General features: G+C 39.7%; 1 protein-coding gene across 6 annotated transcripts in view; it reads right to left on the reverse strand.

The window, feature by feature from the left end:
* LOC100889676 (DENN domain-containing protein 1B) overlaps nt 1-13,361 on the reverse strand; it is an 85,839-nt gene that overhangs the window by 46,166 nt on the left and 26,312 nt on the right. For 4 of the 6 annotated variants that reach the window (XM_030997780.1, XM_030997782.1, XM_030997784.1 and 1 more), the window contains 8 exons: nt 12,873-12,921; nt 12,208-12,354; nt 10,592-10,693; nt 9,275-9,397; nt 8,470-8,571; nt 7,452-7,539; nt 6,441-6,547; nt 4,535-4,567 (listed from right to left, as the gene is read on the reverse strand). In XM_030997780.1, the coding sequence (XP_030853640.1) occupies nt 4,535-4,567; nt 6,441-6,547; nt 7,452-7,539; nt 8,470-8,571; nt 9,275-9,397; nt 10,592-10,693; nt 12,208-12,354; nt 12,873-12,921 (751 nt within the window). The remainder of the gene's footprint in view (nt 1-4,534; nt 4,568-6,440; nt 6,548-7,451; nt 7,540-8,469; nt 8,572-9,274; nt 9,398-10,591; nt 10,694-12,207; nt 12,355-12,872; nt 12,922-13,361) is intronic. The other 2 variants (XM_030997783.1, XM_030997781.1) reach the window with 1 other exon arrangement.

Consider the following 13,361-nt stretch of genomic DNA (forward strand, 5'->3'; position numbering starts at 1 on the left):
AGGTACACTGAGCATCCCTTAGGATGAATAGGTGTGTAGTATGAAGGAAGCTAGTTGTAGGTACACTGAGCATCCCTTAGGATGAATAGGTGTGTGATATGAAGGAAGCTTGTTGTAGGTACACTGAGCATCCCTTAGGATGAATAGGTGTGTGATATCAAGGAAGCTAGTTGTAGGTACACCGAGCATCCCTTAGGATGAATAGGAGTGTGGTATGAAGGAACCTAGTCGAGGGTACACTGAGCATCCCTTAGGATGAATAGGTGTGTGATATAAAGGAAGCTAGTTGTAGGTACACCGAGCATCCCTTAGGATGAATACGTGTATGGTATGAAGGAACCTAGTTGTAGGTACACTGAGCATCCCTTAGGATGAATAGGTGTGTGATATAAAGGAAGCTAGTTGTAGGTACACTGAGCATCCCTTAGGATGAATAGGTGTGTGGTATAAAGGAAGCTAGTTGTAAGTACACCGAGCATCCCTTAGGATGAATAGGTGTGTGATATAAAGGAAGCTAGTTGTAGGTACACTGAGCATCCCTTAGGATGAATAGGTGTGTGGTATAAAGGAAGCTAGTTGTAAGTACACCGAGCATCCCTTAGGATGAATAGGTGTGTGATATAAAGGAAGCTAGTTGTAGGTACACTGAGCATCCCTTAGGATGAATAGGTGTGTGATATAAAGGAAGCTAGTTGTAGGTACACCGAGCATCCCTTAGGATGAATACGTGTATGGTATGAAGGAACCTAGTTGTAGGTACACTGAGCATCCCTTAGGATGAATAGGTGTGTGATATCAAGGAAGCTAGTTGTAGGTACACCGAGCATCCCTTAGGATGAATAGGTGTGTGATATAAAGGAACCTAGTTGTAGGTATACTGAGCATCCCTTAGGATGAATAGGTGTGTGATATCAAGGAACCTAGTTGTAGGTACACCGAGCATCCCTTAGGATGAATAGGTGTGTGGTATGAAGGAAGCTAGTTTAAGGTACACCGAGCATCCCTTAGGATGAATAGGTGTGTGATATCAAGGAAGCTGATGTAGGTACACCGAGCATCCCTTAGGATGAATAGGTGTATGGTATGAAGGAACCTAGTTGTAGGTACACTGAGCATCCCTTAGGATGAATAGGTGTATGGTATGAAGGAACCTAGTTGTAGGTACACCGAGCATCCCTTAGGATGAATAGGTGTGTGGTATAAAGAAAGCTAGTTGTAGGTACACCGGGCATCCCTTAGGATGAATAGGTGTGTGATATAAAGAAAGCTAGTTGTAGGTACACCGAGCATCCCTTAGGATGAATAGGTGTGTGATATAAAGAAAGCTAGTTGTAGGTACACCGGGCATCCCTTAGGATGAATAGGTGTGTGGTATAAAGTAACCTAGTTGTAGGTATTCTGAGCATCCGTTAGGATGAATAGGTGTGTGATATAAAGGAACTTAGTTGTAGGTACACCGAGCATCCCTTAGGATGAATAGGTGTGTGGTATGAAGTAAGCTAGTTGTAGGTACACCGAGCATCCCTTAGGATGAATAGGTGTGTGGTATGAAGGAACCTAGTTGTAGGTACACCGAGCATCCCTTAGGATGAATAGGTGTGTGGTATAAAGGAACCTAGTTGTAGGTACACCGAGCATCCCTTAGGATGAATAGGTGTGTGGTATGAAGGAAGCTAGTTGTAGGTACACTGAGCATCCCTTAGGATGAATAGGTGTATGGTATGAAGGAACCTAGTTGTAGGTACACTGAGCATCCCTTAGGATGAATAGGTGTGTGATATAAAGAAAGCTAGTTGTAGGTACACCGAGCATCCCTTAGGATGAATAGGTGTATGGTATGAAGGAACCTAGTTGTAGGTACACTGAGCATCCCTTAGGATGAATAGGTGTGTGATATAAAGAAAGCTAGTTGTAGGTACACCGAGCATCCCTTAGGATGAATAGGTGTATGGTATGAAGGAAGCTAGTTGTAGGTACACTGAGCATCCCTTAGGATGAGTAGGTGTATGATATGAAGGAAGCTAGTTGTAGGTACACTGAGCATCCCTTAGGATGAATAGGTGTATGGTATGATGGCACCTAGTTGTAGGTACACTGAGCATCCCTTAGGATGAATAGGTGTATGGTATGAAGGAACCTAGTTGTAGGTACACTGAGCATCCCTAAGGATGAATAGGTGTGTGATATAAAGGAAGCTAGTTGTAGGTACACTGAGCATCCCTTAGGATGATTAGGTGTGTGGTATAAAGGAAGCTAGTTGTAAGTACACCGAGCATCCCTTAGGATGAATAGGTGTGTGATATAAAGGAAGCTAGTTGTAGGTACACTGAGCATCCCTTAGGATGAATAGGTGTGTGGTATAAAGGAAGCTAGTTGTAAGTACACCGAGCATCCCTTAGGATGAATAGGTGTGTGATATAAAGGAAGCTAGTTGTAGGTACACTGAGCATCCCTTAGGATGAATAGGTGTGTGATATAAAGGAAGCTAGTTGTAGGTACACCGAGCATCCCTTAGGATGAATACGTGTAAGGTATGAAGGAACCTAGTTGTAGGTACACTGAGCATCCCTTAGGATGAATAGGTGTGTGATATCAAGGAAGCTAGTTGTAGGTACACAGAGCATCCCTTAGGATGAATAGGTGTGTGATATAAAGGAACCTAGTTGTAGGTATACTGAGCATCCCTTAGGATGAATAGGTGTGTGATATCAAGGAACCTAGTTGTAGGTACACCGAGCATCCCTTAGGATGAATAGGTGTGTGGTATGAAGGAAGCTAGTTTAAGGTACACCGAGCATCCCTTAGGATGAATAGGTGTGTGATATCAAGGAAGCTGATGTAGGTACACCGAGCATCCCTTAGGATGAATAGGTGTATGGTATGAAGGAACCTAGTTGTAGGTACACTGAGCATCCCTTAGGATGAATAGGTGTATGGTATGAAGGAACCTAGTTGTAGGTACACTGAGCATCCCTTAGGATGAATAGGTGTGTGGTATAAAGAAAGCTAGTTGTATGTACACCGGGCATCCCTTAGGATGAATAGGTGTGTGATATAAAGAAAGCTAGTTGTAGGTACACCGAGCATCCCTTAGGATGAATAGGTGTGTGATATAAAGAAAGCTAGTTGTAGGTACACCGGGCATCCCTTAGGATGAATAGGTGTGTGGTATAAAGTAACCTAGTTGTAGGTATTCTGAGCATCCGTTAGGATGAATAGGTGTGTGATATAAAGGAACTTAGTTGTAGGTACACCGAGCATCCCTTAGGATGAATAGGTGTGTGGTATGAAGTAAGCTAGTTGTAGGTACACCGAGCATCCCTTAGGATGAATAGGTGTGTGGTATGAAGGAACCTAGTTGTAGGTACACCGAGCATCCCTTAGGATGAATAGGTGTGTGGTATAAAGGAACCTAGTTGTAGGTACACCGAGCATCCCTTAGGATGAATAGGTGTGTGGTATGAAGGAAGCTAGTTGTAGGTACACTGAGCATCCCTTAGGATGAATAGGTGTATGGTATGAAGGAACCTAGTTGTAGGTACACTGAGCATCCCTTAGGATGAATAGGTGTGTGATATAAAGAAAGCTAGTTGTAGGTACACCGAGCATCCCTTAGGATGAATAGGTGTATGGTATGAAGGAAGCTAGTTGTAGGTACACTGAGCATCCCTTAGGATGAGTAGGTGTATGATATGAAGGAAGCTAGTTGTAGGTACACTGAGCATCCCTTAGGATGAATAGGTGTATGGTATGATGGCACCTAGTTGTAGGTACACTGAGCATCCCTTAGGATGAATAGGTGTATGGTATGAAGGAACCTAGTTGTAGGTACACTGAGCATCCCTTAGGATCAATAGGTGTGTGATATGAAGGAAGCTAGTTGTACAATGTAGGTACACTGAGCATCCTTTAGGATGAATAGGTGTGTGATATGAAGGAAGCTAGTTCTAGGTATAACGAGCATCCCTTAGGATGATTAGGTGTGTGGTATGAAGGAAGATAGTTCTAGGTACACTGGGCATCCCTTAGGGTGAATACGTGTGTGGTATGAAGGAAGCTAGTTGTAGGTACACCGAGCATCCCTTAGGATGAATAGGTGTGTGATATGAAGGAAGCTAGTTGTAGGTACACCGAGCATCCCTTAGGATGAATAGGTGTGTGGTATAAAGGAAGCTAGTTGTAGGTACATCGAGCATCCCTTAGGATGAATAGGTGTGTGATATGAAGGAAGCTAGTTGTAGGTACACTGAGCATCCCTTAGGATGAATAGGTGTGTGATATGAAGGAAGCTAGTTCTAGGTACACTGGGCATCCCTAGGATGAATAGGTGTGTGGTATGAAGGAAGCTAGTTCTAGGTACACTGGGCATCCCTTAGGATGAATAGGTGTGTCATATGAAGGAAGCTATTCTCATCATTCCAAAATAAAACAAATTAAACATTGATCAAAATGTGTGTTCATACCCTAATGCCAAGCACATAATAATATCCCACTAACGGCAACACATAATCACAAATGAGTATGAGAAACTTACAGGAACTCTGAAATTGCCTTGAGCTTGTACAACCTTCAGAGTGGCATGATAATTCGAGATACATAAACAGAAATGAGGTAACTGATGTTTGATGATGATACATTGCTGACAGACGGAAGGATTCCCCCAGAGGGAAAAAAAACTCAATAAATCGATTGATCAATATACATTGATTGACAATAGAGAGACAATATCCCTGACACATTACATTTGATTATAGAAGCCTAGATGAAAATGACACCAAAGCCAGAAACCTTCAGCTTGTTTTATCATCAACTAGTCTCACACAACATGATTTCAGATGTGCAATGCTCCATGTGTCCACTGATAATGTTGTAGCTTTTCTGGTGTTACTGTTATCGTTGATCTGAATGACATGCTATAACCCGTTGACTACTGCACTCTCACATTGCCCATAGGTTTTATACAGGAGCAATCCAGTTCCAGTAGACAACAGTTTACTGTTGTTATTGTTGTTGATTTGAATGACATGCTTTGAAAGTGCCAAAGCTTATGAAAGCTAAAGCAACAGTGGCAATAGCATAACACAACATGGCATTGCACTGCACAATATATGTTGTGTAAGACCATTGCAATAAGAGCGTGATATGGAAGTGAATTTCCTGACGAGTAAAGCTTTTAATTAGTAAAAGCATTGGAATAGCATTGAAATTTAGGACTAAAGGATAGTTTCCTGAAGCAGCATCTTTGCATAACTTCCCTTAAAGCCAGACATAACCAGGGGGGTGTTTCACAAAACTTGTCATCGGTGACAAATGACAGTTTTTGTTATAAGCTACTGAAATCCTTGCTTCTGATCGGTTATCAGCAGGTTTGTCACTGGTGTTTGTAATTTGTCATTGAAAAAAGGGTTTGTGAAACGGGTCCTAGTTCAATTGTTTACAGACAGACTCCTATGCTTAAAGCTTGTAACTTCTTTTTGCATAGAAAAGATGCCAAACAAAACCATTCCACCTTGTGCAGGAAGCTATTGAAAAAGCTGATTACATCAATTAAAGACTTTATATACAATGCCTTGTATAATTTGTCACGAAATACATTTTATGTTTTGCATTATGAAGTGATCAGCGAAGCAAGTAACACACCACAGATAAAGCAGTGGAAATGTTCAATGTCATCTGAAAGCAGAAAGGTGTTTAATATCTGTGTGCAAAAGGGCATGACTTAATGCCCTTCTTGCTGTTAAGAGATAAAGCATTGGACATTACAGAAGCAGCATTATTGGTGTTTGCATGGACTTTCACATTTCCCCGCTGAAGCAGATCTTGGCAAGGTCCTAATTTCAATATCAAATTTTTGTTAGATATTTCAAAAATATTTTGCCGAAATAAATGAGCCAGTTCTTGCCTTTTTGGTGGAGTCCTTATCCCGAAGAACCTGCAATATTCAGTTAAAAATATCTCAAGCAATTTCCTAATTGGACATTTTTTTAAAACTAATTCCAAAACAATTTTTTTTTTCTCCATTCAAAGTGCAGACACTATCCACATCTTCAATATCAATTATAACCAGAGACATAATAACGTAATTAAGATTAAATATTTCTATTCAAGGAAAGAATGCCTCATTAAATTTCTTTTTGATTTGTTTAATTAGGGCTCACTATTTGGTTGCCAGTCACAGTATATAGAAATAATTAAATTTGGTTTTCCCACAAATTGACGATTCCTGAAAGGGGATCATAATTCTAGGTGGTTTGACAGTCCATTTTCATTGCCCGGACAGTTTGGTGACCACTCACATCAATTAATGTCTCTACCCTTTCTTCATCCACAATGACTCAATATTTGTTTGTTTTTTCTTTGTATAATTATGGGCATTAAAGGAAAAGGATTACACTACTACATTTCTTAATGAATGCTGCCCTCTACGGTCTGCATCTTACCCTGTCCTTGGCATCTCTTGACTTGTCCTTGATCTTGCCGTATAGCTCACTGCTCTTGGCTTTGGCCTGCCCGAGACGTCTCCGGATACCCTCTTGTATCTTAGAACCTGAGGGCAGAAACCATGGCAACAACAATTAATATGAATCCTCCTCAACCTGATCAGGATCGAAACAGATAATATTCCTTTCTAAAAATATCTATGGTACATCATATGAAACAGAGATTACTTCCTAATGGTCAATGTGATTGATCCTCCTGCAGAGGGCGCTGCTCTTTGTTTTGACCCAGAGCCATCTATACACAGAGTTTAGCCAACCCTGTTTGAGTTGGACACAATATGGCGACTGCTGTTTTGTTGGGCAAGCACAAAACAAAGAATATACCCCATGTTGTGACCCAGTAAAACCAAGGTGGTCAAACTCTGTGTATAGATGGCTCTGTTTTGACCTGAAGAAGATATCCCCTTGTGTCATCTTATATTTTAGAACCTGATGAAAAAAAACCATGGTTACAATGATCAAATCAACACATTTTTAATCATCTGCTCATGACTGAAAGTTAGAAAGCTCATGCTCAAAGCTGGAAGGGGTTGTCTATATGATATCTAATCATGACATTTGGAAATGACAACAAATTACCCCTCCCCGCACCAACAACAAAAACAAAAAAACATTTCTGCTTTCTTTCTTCGCCATATCTTTCCATGTAATCTTCGGTATTCCTTTCCCTCTTACGCCATCCACTTTCAGATCCCATGCTCTTTTAAGAGGCACATCATCTTCCCTTCTCAACACATGACCCATCCATCTCAATCCACTTCTCTTTACCAGTTCCACCTGTTTCTTCCAGACCCAACCTTTCCATGAGCTCATTCGTGTTCTATCTATCAGACAGTTTCACATTACACATCTTCTGTATCATGGCTCTTTCTGTTCTCCTCAAGATAATTTCTTCTATTGTCTTCACAATGCCATAGTTCAAGATCAGTTTTAACATTCTGCCTCCCTCACCTGATGCTATGCGACTGTCCAGCTCTTCCTCGAAGAGATCGTCAATGGCTTCATTCTTATTCAATGCGTCTACTCGAAACTCAACAAACTACAAATAGAGAATACAATACAGACATGTATGGGTCACATATTTGAATTTTGTACATACACCAATGCACATCCACAAGAACATATACTTTGAATTGCACTGTCAGCTACATGTACATTTGAATGAAAGTCCAGAATTCAGTAAAGTATTGGAAGAATCTAGAGTACACCAGATATATTGTCAAAGCCCTGTTGGAAGTTTATGTATGAGAAATGATCACATTCGTACAACGTGCATTTGCATGGTATTTCAACAAGCTGAGTGCTTGTTTATATCATTCTATTTGGAGCACAACATTCCTTTTCTTGCTGCTGGTCACATGGGACAACTGTAGAGGACAGCGTTTCCTAACTTTGAGGAGGTGAAGAAGTTTCAGTGCAAGACCAAAAACTACTTGTCTCGTTTATGAAATGACCAAAGGTGAACAAGTTTCCATCCATGCTACTTGTCAAGGATAGGAGAAGACAAACACAGTGCTACTGATGCCTTGGAAGGCCAGGGGAGTGTTTCACAAAGACTAAGATCGGCTTTTAGTTCGACTTAACTATGGCAGGCCGTTCATGCCACAGTTTGCTCTCACCGTTCACAGACACTGATAACACGTAGGACCATGAATCTCAGATTTAACATTGTTAAACGATGCCTTTAAAGGACCTCTATTCAAATAAGAATTTAAAGTCAATGAAGAATCAATAAGGACTCATCACCAAGGCTCAGTAGACATGACCTTGCTCCATGCTATTGAGATACATCAACAACATTTCTCTCATTACTAATTGAACATTTCAAATGTTGGCAGCTCTAAATTGTTTATTTCCCCTTAGATTTTCTCCATTGGGGTCATCACAAAGGTTCACAAACTTAGGTAAGCAATGGGTAATCTGTGGATATTATATAAAGATGCCCTTAGAAGGTGTGAATGAATCCTACCTGTGCAAAGTGTTGCAACTGAAGCACCGCATTCCTGAATGGTAGTTCATGTTTGGAACCATTAGTTACAAATACATCCCTGTCAAATACAATTTCTCCATTCTGCAAAAACAAACAAAAACAAAAAAATACAAGATAGTTTTAAACAGTATCAAAGAGATGACATGTGAGTTCACGGGCTTACAATGAAGGCATAGAAAAATCAACTTTGACTACAGCAAATCTTTAAGTTACATTTATATCATCAGTGAACGTTTTCCAAAAAATTGAACTTTCCAATGAAACTTTCCAAATTTTTGTTTTGGTTTTGTTTATGTCTAAAAATAATATAATTATAGTTATAGTTGAGAAGTAGAAAGGAAAACAAATTATGCCCCTCCCCCACTCTCTTCAATCTAACAACCTATACAAAAAGACTGTTTGGATTGTAAGACTAACTTTGTTTTAAGGCCTGTCAGCACTAGTTTAGCCAGGAGGGATTAGACCTCCCTGCAAGGTCACTGACAGGTGGTTATCTCACCAAATCAGATCTCAATTAACATCAGAAAAAGGGGATCATGGGGACCAACGGGTACGGCTTAGGCATTGTTTGCTATATAGAGGGTGCCAAGTCGCTACAAGTAGTGCAGTCCTGCTTTAAATAAAGTCAGAAGCACCAGCAGCCGGGATTTATCACATTTTACCCCCCAAACATCACTATTTCAATGTGTTTATTAAGAGCATATGAATCTGTTTTATCCTTATCCTAATCCATCTTCCTCCCCCCCCCCCCAAAAAAAAAGCAAGGACAAGAATGTGTAGGTACCTCTAACGTGAGTGCCTCTCTATAGGTACCAAGGAGGTAGACCAAAGTCTTGAGGAAGGCGCGGGCTACCCCGTCTCCGCTCACTTGACTGGAATTCTTGAGGTTGTGTTTCAGCTGCGTAACCTAAATAAGAAGACAATATTTTCAGTGTCATGTACAACAAAACCTAGATGAATAGTCAAAACCTAACATGATGATAATAATAATAATAATAGTGATTTCTTGTAAAGCGCTCATGTCTGTAAGACTCGACACTCCTGGCGCTCCCGATTATTACCCTGGCTTTAGCACGGCTGCCATCACGGCGCTCTAGCATTTCAAGGAATTAATTCCTGCCAGGTACCCACTTACATCACCTGGGTTGAGTGTGGCAAATGTAGATCAGTGTCTTGCCAAAGGACATTAGTGCCGCAGCGGGACTCGAACCGCGGACCTTGTGATCGACAGTCCAGTGACATATCCACTCGACCACAACACCTCTAGGATAAAGACCCCCAGTCTGCAAGGCAATTTCTTTTAAATCCCTTGAACAGTGATTCTTACAGAAACCTGTCATAACCTGCACATTTATTATGACTATTATTTATCTTATTTTTTGTCTCTGTTGACAATATTTCTGGTTCTCAATGAGCGGTAGGTATAAATGGATTTAACTGTGTATCAAAAGATTTCTTCATATTTGAAATATCTATCAATGTACAACCACTGAATAAATAATTAATAAACAAAAGCTGAATTTAAACAATCTTTGAGAATGGCAGCCCACTTCCTTTGGAATACACATATGTGTCACAATTCATCAGACAGAAGACATATTTCTTTTCTAATATGTCAAAAATGTTCATACATTAAGTTTGGCTCAGTCATTCCATGCATTCCAATTTGAAAATTGAAACCGTACAATAACATGTACTGAAAATTTGTCTTCATACCACAAATTATTTTATTTTTCAATGAATTTAATTTGTATGAATCTGGTGGAATGAATCATTAGTAAAATGGAAAGCAGTCCTGGGGGTGTTTCACAAAGACTAAGATCGACTTTAAGTTGGACTTAACTATGGCAGGCTGTTCATGCTACTATTTGCTCTCACCACTTACTGGCAATGGTCTCTAACAGGGACGAACCGATACAAATCATGGTCACACATCTACAGAATTTAATTTTTCTAAAGATCATAATTGAGAGACGAATGGTGAGAGCAATCAGTGGTATGAATGGCCTGTCATATTTAAGTCCAACTTAAAGTCGATCTTAGTCTTTGTGAAACACTCCCCAGAGCCAAATGCCAATCTCTGTGCATTAGTCAGACTTACTGCTTCAGATGGAAGTACTTGTAAATCATTGAATGGTGTTTCTATGGAGTTATTGTCAGCATCAAGTATCACCACTTCGTCTAAGGCCATCCGCTTTACTTGCTGCAATTGGGAGGAGAAAGAAGATATTGTGAAAATCTTTTATATGCAGATGATGCTGATAGACATCCCACACACTTCCCTCACTCCACCTACATCACTGCTCAGAGGGCATTCCATGAAGATGGTAGTTCCTTTTGCCCGAACGCTGGTCTACCAGAGGAGCTTCTTCCCGGATGCTATAAGACTCTGGAACTGCCTCCCTCAGAATGCCGTTAATTGTACCTCTGCTAACACCTTCAAGCTAGAGGTACAAAAGACCCAGCTCCGCTAAAATGGTAGCTGTTTTTACTCGCACTCAGTCAACTGTACCTAGCTATTATCAGACATTGTACACACATCTGCACTGCACCTCAACAGTACGAAAATACACCTGACGGTGGCCTGTACTGCTACTGAAGAAGAAGATACAAACTTGATATTCAGTAACAAAGATACAAACAAACTTGAAGGTATTTTTAACCCATCCCACTTTAAGCAATTCTGAAAATATATTCCATAAATTGCATAAATGGAGTATCATTTTAAAGCCAAAGGGGATTAAACAGACTTTTAAATAATACTTTTTAATAATCCAGAAGTGGTTCTGGACAAAAAGACACTAAGACATTTATTCTTTTTTTAACCCAAAACTTCCTGTTAGTGAAAGCCTGTAAACATGAACTCCTGGAAACCAATCCTGTATGGCATCAGCTCCTGCTCTGTGGAATTCTCTACCCATAACAATTAGGAATATATCTTCTCTTGTCTAGGATTTTGTTTAGAATCTGAGGCAAAGATACCTAACCCTAAAGAAAGGCCTTAAGGTGTATCTTTTTCTATAGGAGTGTTTCTATTTTTCTGTATTAAGTCTATGTTCTCTCAGTTTATTATCTAGGATCAATGGATAATTCAGTTGATACCTCTCTTTAGTATGTTGAATAAATCTAGTCATCTGATAGGTCGAAATTGGAGTCGTGATTGTAGCCATGTCCGCCTACCAGTCAACATTTTATTTTAAAGATGCCCATTGCCCTAGGTAACGAACGGGCCACATAAATCAATTTTGCTGAGATCCCCATTGGTTTACGTGTAAAAAGTTTCTTTGAGCGAGCCCAGATACCCTACAGTGCTTTTTGTCTGCGATTCTCGAACGATCAAAACATTATGGCAACTGTTCAGCAAATTTACAGACAGTGTCTTTACTTAAGAAAAGGATAAGGTAAGAATTCTTTGTAGATTTATTTGTGAATTCGGTATATAAAAGATATATCGACTGCTGTAACATTCCAAGCATAGCCGTTTCTATACTGGCTCTCAGGACCGCCCCGGCGCCTATAGAAACAGCGAAGCCTCTCATAGCAGTCAATATATCTATACTATACAAATTTAACTTTATTATCTTTATTACAAAACACTACTCTACCACAGAACCGACACGTTTCCTTCACCTCCTTGCCCTTTCCAACTTACAGCTACAGACCCGTGTGCACCCCCCCCCCCCCCACCTAACCCAGACTACGCCACTGTATACAGACCTCCATGAATGATGAATGTACTCCTATGATGAAGGGCATCGGTGCTGAGCAGTAGTCGATGAGATGGGATGGAGTTACAGGAATGTAGATATGCTGCCAATGGAGGGGGTATAGCATCGATACCGCACCGTAGACACACGCTGTTAACTGCAATGTTAAGATGAATAGAGTGGTGAAGTGTGACGTCCTTAAAAATGTATTTTTAGAATTTCGACATTCAGACATTATTTTTGATGCTCTTTTGGAAAATGAAGAAATAATTGAGAAATTCTAAAAAATAGATTTTTATGTCACAGCTTCGGTACTCTATAGAGTGAACAAGGTACAACTATATTTGATATTGATTAGCTGCTTCAAGACCTTCAAAATAGCTATAGTGTCCTATCAGCTGTTTTTTTCTTTCTTAGACAGAATTATATGTGGTCAACAATTCGCTATATCCAGTTTAGCAAAGAATATAGAGTAGTCATATAGTTTAACATTATGCAGAACATTTATGAACACATTACATTATGTCTGCTAAAAGCAGGAAGGGTATCAACTCAAATCTGTAAACATAACAAACTGTAGGCTTATGTCTTTCTGGCTCGCAGTATATATGTGCCAGTTTGAGCACATAATCTCCTTCATTTCATTAAAAAAAAGAGTTATTTGCTCAATCTTACCCTGTGTAATCTCTCAGATGTAATAAGGACTCGTCTCTCATGTAATAAACTGCAGAAAATAGCAACAAAAATGAAAATATGAACCATTATTCCTTGTATCACAAAATAATTTTCCTATTTTATTTAACTACAGTTTTGTGTGTAGTACTACATTTTTAAAAATCACACACAAAATATTTCTAATACTTTGGTTTCTTTCATGCATTTACCACATTGAATGTGATCATTTGTTGTTTAACTTGTCTATTTTACAGTATTTTATTCTTTATTTTATGCGATCAGGCATCTTTCTCTTTTTTTTGGGGGGGGGGGGGGGGCGAGGGGGGCGAGGGGGTAGATCACAGTATAGGATACCAAAGATGCCAAATTCATAATACTACTTCCAATGAACATATGTACTTGTAATTCTTTACACTTTCTTGAAATTTATAAACCCCACCTCCAAAAAATAATAAGCCAATTTTGAGATACATGTAGTGAATGTACAAA

This window comes from Strongylocentrotus purpuratus, unplaced genomic scaffold (genome assembly GCF_000002235.5).
Source record: "Strongylocentrotus purpuratus isolate Spur 01 unplaced genomic scaffold, Spur_5.0 spur5_scaffold_4, whole genome shotgun sequence".
Lineage (NCBI taxonomy): Eukaryota > Metazoa > Echinodermata > Echinoidea > Camarodonta > Strongylocentrotidae > Strongylocentrotus > Strongylocentrotus purpuratus.